This window comes from Scleropages formosus, chromosome 2 (genome assembly GCF_900964775.1).
Source record: "Scleropages formosus chromosome 2, fSclFor1.1, whole genome shotgun sequence".
NCBI classification, from domain to species: domain Eukaryota; kingdom Metazoa; phylum Chordata; class Actinopteri; order Osteoglossiformes; family Osteoglossidae; genus Scleropages; species Scleropages formosus.
The window spans coordinates 19,233,373-19,248,013 of record NC_041807.1 but is presented as its reverse complement, the minus strand read 5'-3'; the positions used below and the strand labels follow the sequence as shown (position 1 = coordinate 19,248,013).

General features: G+C 42.9%; 1 protein-coding gene across 2 annotated transcripts; it reads left to right on the top strand.

Annotated features, from left to right (window-relative positions):
* The first annotated feature begins 2,752 nt into the window (after positions 1-2,752).
* LOC108931351 (dual specificity tyrosine-phosphorylation-regulated kinase 4-like) lies at positions 2,753-13,860 on the top strand. Of its 2 annotated transcripts, none has more exons than XM_018747082.2 (14): positions 2,753-2,852; positions 5,930-6,013; positions 6,929-7,048; positions 7,294-7,441; positions 7,682-7,845; positions 8,204-8,340; positions 8,613-8,753; positions 9,923-10,061; positions 11,175-11,256; positions 11,386-11,558; positions 11,658-11,718; positions 11,869-11,998; positions 12,132-12,310; positions 12,439-13,860. In XM_018747082.2, exons 1-14 carry the CDS (start codon positions 2,832-2,834, stop codon positions 12,711-12,713), a joined length of 1,854 nt encoding a protein of 617 aa, XP_018602598.1. In that variant the 5' UTR covers positions 2,753-2,831; the 3' UTR covers positions 12,714-13,860. The 2 variants fall into 2 exon arrangements, with proteins under 2 accessions (XP_018602598.1, XP_018602597.1); XM_018747081.2 differs by having other exon boundaries at positions 12,436-13,860.
* Positions 13,861-14,641: the final 781 nt, after the last annotated feature.

The window sequence follows — 14,641 nt, the reverse complement described above, 5'->3', positions numbered from 1 at the left end:
GGTGCAGTGTTCTGCCTGCTACATATGTGACAAATCAGCTACTTATACATCAAGTGCTTAATTATTAACACTCCATTGTTACTGATTTATTGAGCCCTGAACAGCAAGGTCTTGTTCTTTAATTCACTGTTGCACATTGTATAATGGGTGTCACTTTTAGGTTCAATTATTAATAAGTGGGAAGTGCTTCAGAAACCTCCAGTTGCTGATTAACAAGGATTGAATTACTTTTCTAAAGAACAGCAGGGATAGTACGCACTGAAAATGAAATGAAAGAATAACATCCATTTTTGAGTTTTTTTAACTTCACTATTTTCACATACCTCGAACGGAACCCATTACCCTGTTTTATGAACTGCAATTGAAAGCTCTGACACGGGAATACTTTCAGGGTCTCCACTTGGACAGCAGATGGTTTGGAGAAAACAATCTCTCTTACTATGAAAAGTCATTGATCTTTCCTTATCAGAACAAATTGATGGAAATTGTCAAATGTCTGAGCCATAAAAAACAACAAGTATGAAATGTACAGTTCTATGACTATGGCAGTTGTGGCTTTTGCCTGCCACTTGGTACATTGCTGCTTCTGTGGGGTTAGAGTACAGGTGATGGCTTAAGCAGGCAGGTTGGGGGGGCTACCAGCAGAAGAGGTCTCAGGGTTTTTCTCTCTTTCCTATTTTTTACCATGTAATGGTATTTATTTATCAATCATTAGCACTGATAATTTAACATGCACAGAAGAAGGCACTATTGAACCACTTCTTTTCCTCCTGTACTTTGGGAACACACAAGTGGTTGCTATGAATTAACCTTGACTTGATGGCACTTCAATCCATCCATCCATCCATTGAGGCTTCAGCAGCCAGAAAGCAGTAATCACTGACCTGTTGAGGTAGGGGTGGGCAGTGGGAAGTTGTCCATCATGGTTCTCTCCACTCCCTGCCTAGGAATGACAACCATCTCACTAATGCATTTAGATGGCTTTACTCGAGGCCATTAACAAACATCTGGAAAGAGTATTTTTTCACATTTCCAGTCTGGAAACACCTACAGTTTAGCACACAGCTACAATCCAGCCAGTACTACATCAACATTTCCCTGAAAGAAAGGGCATGTTCTGTTTTTCGTTGTCTTTGGAGAAATCTAAAAAATCTTACAAGCATTTAGATACTCAGCTCAAGAAAACCAACAAACAGCATATGCCTTCAGAAACAGTTGCCATGACTACTACTCAAAATTGTTTACAGTCCTAATGGGGGGATAATCTTTTCTTAGTGTGGTTCCTATATTGTATCAATGTATTTTTTATACTGTAGCTTTCTTATATTATATATTGGTCTTGTTGCATAATGTTATGATGCACATTTCACGGGAGTGCAAAAGAAGTCGCGCAAATGAGGTACTAAGGCTGAAAAAAATCAGGATTAAAGCAAATATTGACATAACACACAGGAAGGGGCTAAGATATTTAAATATGATCCATAGCACGAGCCAGCCTTCAATGTAGAAGGAAGCTGTGAGATTCCCATGAGGTTTCTATGAGGTGTTAAAGACAGGGTTTGAACTAAGAGTGCTTGTTCAGAACTGATGACTGAGGCGGAAAAGGCTAAACGGGCAGAGGTGAGCCCCGCTGTGCTGAGGGGGCACTCCGAGGGGAACAGATCATCCCCACAGCTGCTCTCATTGCGTCTTTGCGTTACATAATGGCCCCATATTAGTAATCATATTCAAGCCCGGCTTCTCTCCAGCATTCCCCTCTGCAAGTACGTAATTCCTCAAGCAGTGACACGCTGGTTGCAGGGGATTCAGATGAAAATCTTGCTTTCTTCAGGGCCTCAGTACATGGGAAACACGCGGCCCCCTCCACCACCACAGCTCACCCACCGTGTGTGTTCATCACATGGCCCCGAAATGTTATTTTATCTTTCAGGAGCACCATCCTGCACCTGACCTTCACTTCCCCCCCCCCACCCATTTTTGTTTATGAATGGGAGTAAATAAAAATTCCTGGGATTGTGCAAATACTGAAACAAAAAAATGTAGAGAAAAACTTGGTTTGTGCAAATATTTTTGCAGTGTTCTGCTAAATAGTGATATTGATTTTTTAAATGATTGCAATGAAAAATATACTACTAAAAAGTTAAAATTGATTATTATTTCAATTATTATTTAGAAACAATGCTCAGTACACGTAAAATTTTAATTTATGACACTTACTATTTAAAGAGGGGGAAAGCGCGCCATTGAACCCGTTAGCTGGACACCCAGTGTTTTGTCAGAACATGAAAACATTTACGCCACTAACACCCGGTTGTCACACTCCCACGGAGCCGAAATGTGGCGTTTCGCGTGGGCTCTGCGGCGCGCGTCGTACTGTGGAAGCGGGTCTATAAGGGGAGTGCCAGCTGTCGCCCGCGCACATGTCAACAGGTGGCTTGACTGCGTCAGGACCAGCGCTCCCCCATCTCTTCCCTCATCCCCCTCCCCCCCCCAGCTGAGCCGCGCCCGCACCTCCTAATCTTCTGCTGACGACAGAGCCTCGGGACCCCGAGTCCACGACTAGAGCGCGCGCAGCAGAGCCACGCGGAAGGGACAGCCCCGTCGAACGGCATTCTTCAGACTTCCTCGTAACGACGGCACACACATACACACAGATACACTCGCGAGCGCCTCATCGCACATCTCCCGTCCCGGTGGCCTGCGGACACCTGATCGCCTGATTCCGGTGGCGCTCCAAGTCCAACAGCGCTGGGATGCGTCTGTCCACCCAGATTCTGTAGAACCCACACAGCCACCTGGAGCCCTGTGTCTGTCTGTCCGTTGCAGGAATCATGTTTCCCGAAATAAACAAGGTGAGTACAAGCACGCCCGCTCCTTTTTTACGCACGATGGACAGCGCGTGCATGGCTGCACCGTGTTTTACGTCGGTTATTACCACTCTGCCTTCACTTCTTGTGCACTTTCGTCGCACATGCCCCACATCTTCATTACAATTCTAACTGCACATGTTATTTTTTTATATACCGAGCGAGGCAGAAGGCAGCGACGTGGTTAAGTCCGTCATGTTCGCAGCCCACTTGCTAAATCACACACACACGCTCTAAAGTTACCCGCCGGGTGTAAATAGATAAATTATCGTGGGAGAAAAGCGTCAATACTGCAATAAACCGTATGTACTGCATGTTGGAATTGATCTTTTTCAGACAATTCCAGTATCTTTCCAAGCCATTCGATAAACACGTTGGCCAGTGGGCCCTTCTTTAACATACACTGACCCTCCTCGATCTACGAATTTGTTTCCACAGGCAAGGGTGGCAGAAATTTGTATTTTGTATTGCCCGCAAAAGTGGGAAATTTTTGCAGTCATAAAGCGCTGTACATCACCGTAAGAACTGACGATAAACGACAGCTCATCAAGGAAGGTTTATTAAATTGCATTCTAAATACGAAGGCGAACGGATTTCGGGAGCGCCCTGGCGCAGTGGGTTGGACCGGCCGGGTCCTGCTCTCTGTTGGGTCTGGGGTTCGAGTCCCGCTTGGGGTGCCTTGCGACGGACTGGTGTCCCGTCCTGGGGGTGTCTCCTACGCCGCCTTGTGTTGCCGGGTTAGGCTCCCGCGACCCCGCATGGGACAAGGGGTTCAGATGGCGTGCGTGCGCGCCCAAGAATGGATTTCTTGGGGTTCTTGTGTGCTAGAGGAGAATAGGAAAAGAACACACTCTTCATCACAAAATAAGGCTTACGTTATGTTGACCTGACTGAGACTCCAATTTATTCATGTAATACAAGATAAAACACTCTTTTATATATATATATATATTTGCAATCATAGAGTATGTGTCTATTTTGTCTACCAAACTGAAGAAAAATGTCCAATTGCATCTGGTGTACTGTGTTGCTCTCAAAGAAAGTGTATAGCAGCTTTGCTTTGGAAGCAGTCCTTCCTATAAGGATACTTGTTAAAGAGAAATGTTACATAAAAATGAATGTAATATGTAATATAAAAAGAATAATCTGATTAGCATGCCCCCACCCAATCCCAATGCCATTAATCAGCTTTTTAGATATGTTCCAAGTACAGTGTCATTCTGTAAGCACTGCAGGGGGTAGCTACTGAGTCAGCAAGGAAATGCACTCTTTCTGGTCTGGACCTGCCTGGGGTCTCATTGTTCTGCTGAGACTGTTTAACTGACCCAGTTAAGACCCTACTCTGATCTATAGCTGTGCCCTACAGGAAGCACGCCCCTCCCCCCCACAAGAAAAGAAAGGAGAATCAATCTCTTGTGATATAATATCCTGCCTTCTATTAATAAACGAATTGGCAGCATTGGAGCATCTTGTTTTCGTGTTGCCCAATATGTATGTTTTTATATTATCTCAGATGTCCTGGTTTATGAAAAGAGTATAATGTGACTCATACTTTAAGTGGTCTATGTCCAAGAGGGGAACTAATGTAGTAAATATGTTCATATTCTGAAAGGACCAGATTGATCAACACATCCGTGCACTTGGGTCCTGCTTCTGCTATAATATGGCACTGCTAATTCTCAGAACTATTCTTTTCTATGTCGCTGCTGGAGAAGTGGTGTACTTGTGTGGTTTCATCCATTCAGGCGGTGACCCATTTAATGCACTGCCTCCAAGAGCTCCCTAGGGAGGGGGTTGGGGTTGAGGGGTACTTGGAGGCGAAGGAGGATGGAAACTCAAAGGTTGAGTTACTCAGAATATAGCATGCCTAAAAACATTACTGAGAATACTGTGGCGTGGTGTTCTGCACGTCGTACATGGAGATGACCTGAATGGGCAAAGGGACTTGACTGTTCCAGCCAGCTATGCTGAGAGGCACCCTTGATGCCTGTGAACCTGCACCGTCTAAAAGATTGCTGCTAGGATACTGGCCCAGTGCAGTCTGACAAGTGCAGCTATAGGCCTTGCACGAGCACACAAAGCTGGATCTGAAAGAGATTTGGACAGCTGGAGGTGGATTGGCATCCAAGGTGTGGGTGCAGCACTCAACGTTAATCTTCTTTATCTCTTCCTCCTTGAGACATGTTACCCTCTAGGCTGGATGAAGCCCAGGAGCTCTGCTACACAAGTGGTTCACAGCTGAAGTCCTTGAAGGGTGCCGGGTGTGCTGGGTTTGACTTAACCTCAGCTCTTAAACTGCTTTATTTATGCAAAGCGTTTGGATAGGAAGTCACATCGTTTGACATGCCAGCTGTAAATCAAACAGATACATTAAAATGTATTCCAAAGCCTGCAGGAGTGCAACCCTCAAAGACCAGAGTTATATAGCTCTCTCCTAAAATCCCACTCAGGAAGCTGTCATATACTGGGCCTTGTGCCCGTTCGGGGCAGCAGGTTTAGACTGTCTCTTCCAGCAGTCTCTGCTACCACGGCTCAAATACCATATTTGATTAATACACAGATGACAGTTTGGCCGCATACCCACAGCAGTGGCCCACACACTGTGGAAGTCCCCGGTTTGTGCTGAGCACAGGGGAACTCTAATGTCTTAGCCTGTATACTTTGCTGATGGGGGAGAAAAAAGAAGTTAAAAGTAGCTGGTAACCACTGCAAGCCTCAAGGAAAGGCTGTTTGTTGAATTGAATGCAGAAGCAAATATCCCTCAATGACTGTCTGATAGCACTGGAAACGCCCCCAGCCTTGCTAGCAGCATATTCATTTCCTTTTCTTTGCAATGGTTACTTAAAGTTCTGCACATTTTAATTGCAGCCTTCAGTCATAATCAAGGTGCATCCAGCAGAGAGTAGTAAATTACAGCTGGCTTTAAGGGATAAGAAGCTTCCCCTCTGCGTGGCGAATTAGCCTTAGTTGTGAGTTCACAGGGGCACGAGCTCTGTGGGTAGTGTGTTTTTTCTGCATACGATACCTTAACCCACATAACAACCTGCTCTTTCCCGTAACAGTCTGCGAGACCTGATGCCTTCCCTCTCCCGCACCGAGTTCAGGGTGATGGTGCTCGCCTGGCAGCCAGCCGACCCTACCAGGAGGTGAGCAGTAGCCAGCCGGCGCAGCTGATGTTCCAAATGGCAGTGCTCAGGCAGCAGCAGTCATCCTAATAGCAACATCCAGTGAGGACCTCCCATTCTGCTAGCAATAGTCTATCAGTGCAGATAATTAGAACCAGTCCAATGGGTAGTGTTCTCCTTCTTCCCCACTCATTCAGTCTCTAGTCAATGTATGAGTGTGTAGCTAATGCTGGCCTGCTAATGGCAACTGTTGAGGTCATACATGTTACACATCAAGTGGAAAACATATTATAGACCTGGAATTGCAGATCTAACTGCCATCAGAGTAAAACATACTTACAAGTCTTGCATTGTACTGTAGATGCAAGTTACAGTGTTATTCACCATACCATCCTTGCTTAACCAAATGGCATATATCTATATATAGATTCTGTCTCCAAGCCTCATAATCAAGCTGGCAGAGAATATGGCATGTGAGTGCATGTGATTAGATGCAGTTTCTAATAATAGCCCACCCACTTTGACGTGTGCACGCTGAAATTGATAGGGATCCAAGGACAGACCTGAAGCAGTGCTTCTACCCCAACCCGGTAGCGGTATGAGGCAAAGGCCCAGCAGTGTTGCTGGAGGCCTGCAGAGGATGCACACTCTAGAATCTGCTGCACATAGCTAGGTTTGAGGGAAGTAGATCAGTCATTGTCATACAAGTCACCCACCAAGCTAACAAAGCTTGTAGGCATCAGGCTCCGGGGCACCATGGCCAGTCCCAAACTACTCTTACCCTGTTGAGGATCTCACCATGCACCTTTGAGTCATGTTTGCAGAGGACAGTCTCTGGTCCTTTGTCCTTCCATGAGACTTGTAGGGTGATCCATCATTTCATTGCTGCTTCGTAGAATGACTCCTCTTTACCTTCTGTTCTGGCCATTCCTATAGAGGTTACCACAGCTGGATGTGCCCGTGAAACAGATGGTGGCCAGGATCCAGCAACAGTCAGAAGACATCCTGCCGCATATCACCAGCAAACGACAGCAGAACAGCTACCAGGCACGGCAGGTGAAAAAGAGATCCTGTTTTACTTATGGTCTCCTGGTTACTCTTCAACTTTTTAAAAGTTTTCTTTCATTCAAAAACTGACAGTACCTTTAACAGCAAATATTGACACGATATAATCCATGATCCAGTAACTGAAAGTTTACTGTTTTTTTGATTGATGGAATGTGTATTAATTGAGACAACAAGAATTACCGGAATACTGATATGCCTGTAAACCCTATTTGACCACTGGTCTTTTCTGCCAGGGGGAAAGACAAAGGATCTCCCAGTTTCCTACACGATTCAGCTCATCACTGGAGATCCTATCTGAGCCCATCATTACCAAGAACATTTCGAACAAACTTGAAAAGGAGAGGTCTTTTGAAGGCCTAATGCTGCCCATCTCTCCAACAGGTATAATACAAGGATAAATGCATAAATATTCATAGTTTTTGATGAGGCAGCTGAAGATAAAGCCAATGAGATTAAAAGAGAACACCATATATTAGAGGAAGCGTTCAGTGGTGTTCTGTGTGGTTTGATTCTCTGAAAACATCATGCTTCCTCACTGATCACACATACTGTAATGTGAGTGACAGCAGATGAATATGCTCTAATAGGCCCTCTCCCTTCTCTATTGGCTGTCTTACATAGATGCTCTGAAGAACTTCCAAGACCGCTTAACTGAGTTTGAGAAGGAGGAGATCATGGACTACTCTGAGATCTGGTACTTGGGCCTGGACTCCAAAAAGATTGAAGGCTCCCATGGGACACCTCAGAATTCTGGTTATGATGATGAGCATGGCTGTTACCTCAAGGTAAAACTGATAAAAACATGCATAGCAAGCGAAGTGTCAATAACTCTGCATCACTACGGTTGAGTTTCTGTGTTTACCTGTGTACAAATAATGTTACAAAAAAATAGCTACAGAGACAATTGTGGGGCAGGGGAGGCTGAAGCATTTGCTGATGCTTTTCATTGTCAAAATCAGACTGCTGAAATATTTTAATAGAGGTGGGTAGAAATGAGTTACATTCCCACATAACATATTAGCAGTACTGTAATACCATGCAGAGGAGGTATCATGTTCTATTTTCAGTGAAAGCATTTTACTGTAAATCACTATGAGTATTTCCTGAACAGTTAGAGTTTATTGCCTGGACCTGTTTGTCCAGGTCCTTCACGATCACATTGCCTACCGCTTTGAGGTGCTGGAAGTCATAGGGAAAGGATCCTTTGGACAAGTCCTGAAATGCTTGGATCATAAGAACAACGAGCTGGTGGCCATCAAAGTAATTCGCAACAAGAAGAGGTAAGTCTTCTTGAGCAGACTGAGATAGCACAAGGCCATAGGACAGTGACATGGATTGAGAAAAAATGTTGCTCAGTGGGATATAATTAGGCCCCTTCTCCATTCCCTATACCATATTAACAGAGTCAAAAATAAGTGTTCGTGAAATATTCCCTTACAAAGCAAAGCACTGCAGCCATTTTCTATACTTAGATTGTTAAATTTTTGCAGTGGCAAGTGCTAAGTTATGAGTGGAAAGTCCATTGACCTCTCTGGCTATGTTGTAAACACAGGTTCCACCAGCAAGCCCTGGTTGAGCTGAAGATCCTGGATGTGCTGCGGAGGAAGGACCGGGACAACAGTCACAATGTCATCCACATGAAGGAGCACTTCTACTTCCGCAACCACCTCTGCATTTCCTTCGAGCTCTTGGGGTGAGCTCTAAAACACTATAGCACTGGGAAGGACAGGGGGTAGGGCCTGATCAGGTTCCCAGACCTGGGCCAAAGGGCCATCGGGTTTCAGACCCTCAATCCTCAAAATAACTCTGCAAGTTTTAAGCAGTGTTGCTACGAACCCTGGGTCTGTAACCATTCTAGCACATACTGTTCTTGCCAAGTAAGCATATGGTTAACCTTGCTCAAATGTAGCCTGTCCTATATAGAATTACCATAGGACTCTATCACATTATGTTTACATTATGATATTGTTACATTGAATGTTTACATACAACGGTAATCTCATAACACGGCCATTTTACATTCCAGGCTGTGTTATGAAAACTTCAGTTTTGTGGCATTAATCCCACAAGACGTTTACTGAAGGAAATGTCAATATCCGCTGTTAAAACTGAAGTTAAAATGTACATGCTACCCTTGTATCCTATATTTGCCTGAATGGAATGCCAGTCAGTGCAGGGCAATCACAGGGCACACTCATCCACTCTCACATGCACACACTAAGGGCAATTTAGAGTCACCAGGTCACCCAAAACATGTCTTTTGGTGGTGGGAGGAAACCGGATCACCCAGAGGAAACCCAAGTGAACACAGAACAGCCATGCAAACTTCCCATAGACTGAACCAGAAGCTGTGAAGCACCAGTGCTACCCAATGAGCCACGATGCCACCCAAGAGCAACAGAATAAAGCAACAAAATAAAATAAGAAAACAATGGTAAGATACATTATGCGAGGGAAAGCCAGAAAGGGACAGAAAACAGGGAGCATGCAAATGTGTGATGTATAATTGATTTTGAACTAGTGGATCTTAAAACTGGATTTAAAGGTTTCCAGAGTAGTTCTGATATTCTGGTCATGGTTTTGAATTAAATTTTGTCAGTATTTAAAAATAAGGCAGGAATTTGGCATGTTTGGTTAAAAAATGTGTGAATCTGTTGCTAAGGACCACTTATTTATTATTCACATTTAAAAATAAAGTACATCAGCGCTAATTACAAGAATTTAACCTCATGAGATTTTCAGGAATAAATCATACTTGTTACATAAGGGAAGTCTGTGCTGACATTTTTATGTATCCCCAGCAACTCCAGACAAGTTGAAAGCTTAATTCAGTCTGGGTTAAAACCCGTTGTGTCTGGGCAGGTTGAACCTGTATGAGGTGATCAAGAAGAACAACTTCCAGGGTTTCAGCCTTGCCCTGATCCGACGCTTTGCACACTCCCTACTGAGGTGTTTGCTGATGCTCCATAAGGAGAAGATCATCCACTGCGACCTCAAGCCAGTAAGATTTGTTTGGTTCATGTCTGGTTCCTTTTCAACCCTATTAGTCATGGAGTCAGAATAATACAGAAGTAAACTTAAATACTGTACCCTTTTTACTGTGCATTAATTGACCGGATGGTATTAAACATACTGGGGAGTGTGAATGTGTGCAGCACTTTGTTAATGGGATCTTCATAGCACTATACAGGTTGCCCTCATCCAATGAAGACCCCTTTTACAACATTTCTGAGTTATAGGTAAATACATTTCCTATCGGAAATTTTGCTTAACAAGCTATCAGTTGTGACTTATGAGACAGTCCTTAGGACAACAGACATCTCAATTTAAAATATTTTCCTTGGTGACATTACACCATACAAGAATCCCCATCCCCCACAATGTGTGGCTTCTCCTCCGTGTCAGTTGAAAAGAACTAAACCTAAAGAAAGACTGTGTCAAATACTCCAACTGAGTAATTAGGCTGGATAGTTTTATCATATTTTCACCACAGGGGGGCTCGGTAGTGCAGTGGGTTGGACCGGGTTCTGCTCTCTGGTGGTTCTGAGGTTCAAGTCCCGCTTAGGGTGCCTTGTGATAGACTGGCGTCCTGTCCTGGGTGTGTCCCCTCCCCCTTCAGCCTTACGCCTTGTGTTGCCGGGTTAGGGTTAGGCTCCGTGACCCCGTATGGGACAAGCGGTTCGGCTAGTGTGTGCGTGCATGCGTGCGTGCGTGTGTATTTTCAATGCGTTTGTATACGTATCTAATGATTTCCTCCAGAACAGAAAGATAACAACAAAAATGGTTACATGTACAAATACATCTGTGACCCTTTTAAAGTCCTCTTTATCTTGTTCAGTGTAGCGCAGGTACAATGAGGAAGGCTTCTGATGGCACAGCAACATTTCAAGTGATACATGTGAATTTTGCAGCTCAGGAACATACTATGTGCTGTATTTTCCCATTTGAAATTAAGGGTAAAGAAGAGTTGTTTATCAACATTTGCTTCACAAGCAGATCTTCAGGAAAAAGTTATAATTGTTAAATGAGAGAGCCTGTATTTTGAACTGAAACTGAACAAGTCAACAGTTATGGAAATATTTTCAGTAAAGAGGATTCAATCTTCTCTTTAAAGGAAAACATCCTCTTGTCACCAAAGGGACAAGGAAACATCAAAGTGGTTGACTTTGGGTCCAGCTGCTATGAACAGCAGAGAGGTGAGTTGTCTCCTCAGCATCCATCCTGGGTGAACAATCCCCTTTGTAACTCAGGTTCGACACACCCCTGGTGTGCTCTACTACTTGACGAGCTGTTTTTCATCCCTGCTGCTGTCTGACTGTCCACAGTGTACACCTACATCCAGAGTCGTTTCTACCGCTCCCCAGAGGTTATCCTGGGCCACCCTTACAGTGTGGCCATTGACATGTGGAGCCTGGGCTGCATCCTGGCTGAACTTTACACTGGCTACCCACTCTTCCCGGGGGAGAGTGAAGTAGAGCAGATGGCTTGCATCATGGAGGTATAGTAACAGAACTTTGTTCCTTAAGTACTTTAATCCAACTTCTGTGATATAAAAGCATTTGTCAAAGTGTGTCCCTGGTATTGTCTGTTGTGATAGGTACTTGGAATGCCTCCAAATGATTTTGTCCAGACAGCATCCAGGAAGAAGCTATTTTTTGGTAGGCTTTTCAAAATAATTTTGCAGTTTTGCCACAAGATTTTGACAGAGCCAGCCTGATATACCTTTATTATCTTGACAGATGTGCTGTATTATTACTTGTGTATTGATGCTAAAATATCCTTTTTTGAATGATATTGGCTGTGTCCAGATTCCAAGGGCAATCCTAGGACTGTAACCAACAGCAAAGGGAAAAAAAGGAGACCCAACTCTAAAGATCTCGCCAGCATGCTGAAGACCAGTGACGTGCTATTTCTGGACTTTCTAAAACGCTGCCTCATGTATGTCTGCACCAGAATGACATGAAACATGAAGTATTATTTCTGTCATAGCAACAAGTCACAGCAGTGACTTCTTGCATCCAGCTCACTAAACCACAGCACAATATTAATGTCCACTGCTGTCACCATCCAGATGGGATCCTTCAAAACGCATGACGCCAGGTGAGGCCCTGCAGCACGACTGGATCCTAGATTCCTGGATCAACAGATCGCGCCTCAGGAGCCGGCATGTCGTAAAACCCTCAAGCAACCTGGGCAACTCTGTCAACAGTAGCAAGCAAGCTGACCAAAAACCTGAGAGTACCAGAACAAGTAAGATGGCCAAGCATCTTCCCATTGTCCTTCCACATAAAACTTTACATTTCACTGACTTTTCAGTTTTTGTGATCAATGAGCTCCTGCAAAGTTTCACAATATCTCCTCTCTTTATGCTCCAGCAGTAAATGAGGTGCCTGACGCCTTGGACCAGGTAAAGCAGAAGAGCGATGGTACAGAAAGTCAGACAGTATCAGCTGAGTGCTTGAGGCCTGTTGGGGAATCTACAGAAGAAGGAAGCCACAAAAGCCATTCTAGTGACATCACAGAGTCCGGAAGTGAACGGAAGAAAACTGGAGAAAGGCCAGTTCACATTGTCATTGAGCCTAAATCAGATGCTGACACAGACACCGAGATCCAGGAACAGTCCTCATCCCCATCCCCATCCCCTATTGTATAACAACTCAAGGACTCAGCTATGTGTATGGCATCTACTCCTTCAAAGGTTCTCCATGTGTGACCTGGATTTTTAGCTTGGGAACCTTCTCTGTGATTGGTTTTATATGGCCATGTGGTCATCAGTAAGCAATCAGAGACTAGTGAGGACATTCAAGTTTAATGTAGAGGCCCCAAAGTCAACCCAAGGGATGTCTCAATCTCAACTTCAGAGCTTTAGTTGCTTAATAGTCTGTACTGTGTCAGTTAATGTTGAATGAACGTGTATACACTGTTAATGCCGTTTCGGAATAACCCGGCGCTCATCCAGTGTGGGAGAACTGATTTTCTGAATTTGGCACATTTACACATGAACTGCAATGTGAAGTTATTCACTGCATAAATAAAGGAGCTGAAAGCTGAGGACAAAGAGAGGCACGAATACACTTCAGCTTCATGATCCCCTGTCTTTATGGCTATCATAGAAACACACCACCATGTATACCTGCTTAATACCCCCACAGTGCACCAGGGCAAGGGGCAGGTTTAGGGCATATATATGTCTCCCCAGCACTTTGTCCTGCTGTGACACCGAGAAAACTATTGATTCATACTATGCTACATTGTCATAGATTTTAGTCAATAATATAATTACTGGTGTGTCACAACAGCATAAAGCACAGTTTGATCATGTTCCGAAGAACCCCTAAATTTAACTGAGTAGAACTTTAAATACCACAACCTGAGGTTCATTCAGAGCCAGAAATTCTCTCCATGCAGTCAAAACAATTGGTTTCACAAAAGACAATGTTGTTTCCCTTTATGGTTTAAATTTTATGTTGTATATTTTGGTCACACAAAATGCATCTCTATAATTTCGTCAGGCTTTCAGAATAAACACTGAACCAAAATATGGACTCTGGATTTACTGAAGCTAAAAACAGGGAAGACGTTTTTCCGACGTATGGTATATTCTTTTTTTATGCCCACGTAGTATTTTATTCATACCTCAGATACAAAAAATTATGTTGTATTTTAAATTAAATTTCTGATGCTTTCATTGTAAATTTGGGTACGCTACAAGACTTACAATGTGATGTTTTATACTTCTGTTGTTATGTAATTTATGTACAGGTATCAAATGGATATTGGAACATTATTTGAAATCATATTTCTTGGCACTTGTATTTTTCTGTACATATATCTGTTCTGGATTCTTCTTTTTGTATAACATGCAGAATATGAAGTTTTGAACTATGTATAAGTTATAACAAGTTAAGAGAAGGTTTTACATGTTAAACAATTATATTTAAAGAAATAGTTTGTTCTAACTATAGCTGTACATTTGGTGCCTTTCAGTATTAGAATCCTTGCACTTTATAATATTACACACCTGAGATATATGACCTGGAAAGACCGAGGTATTTACTAGGTACAACCACAGATATAATACCCACAGATCCATTCTTTTATAGTATCTGTGGTATTTAGGATCACATTTTTTTACATATAAAGTAATAGTATGGTACAAAATATGCTGCACAGTAACCCTCTGAGATTGAGAGGAGATTTGAGCCACAGTGTTTTATTCTAACAAGTAGCTGGAAAGACATCAAAATAAAGACAGCATATGTGATTATACATATAATGAAGAAGATACACTTGAATAAAGAAAAAGAAAATGGATTAGTTGTTAATATCAGTGGAATTTAACATTGACTAATCAAATGTGATTACTTACTGTGAAAACTATTTATAAATGACTTTTATGTCTTTTATATGTGTAATAAAATTGTTGTCTTAACTTGTTCATGGCTCAGTTTCTGTTGACTGCCAACATAAAGTTTTATTTCCTAATAATGGAACTTAATAAAAGTTATTTAAAGAGTATTTTATAATTTTATTTAAGACATATTTTTATTCAAAAGGAATTCTGTGGAGCTGATTTGAAAA

Coding starts and splice junctions, on each gene's coding strand:
- LOC108931351 (XM_018747081.2), top strand. CDS start 2,832: ATGTTTCCCGAAATAAACAAG. Junction 7,442..7,681: donor GCTGCCCATCTCTCCAACAG/GTATAATACAAG, acceptor TGTCTTACATAG/ATGCTCTGAAGAACTTCCAA. Junction 12,311..12,435: donor ACCTGAGAGTACCAGAACAA/GTAAGATGGCCA, acceptor TTTATGCTCCAG/CAGTAAATGAGGTGCCTGAC.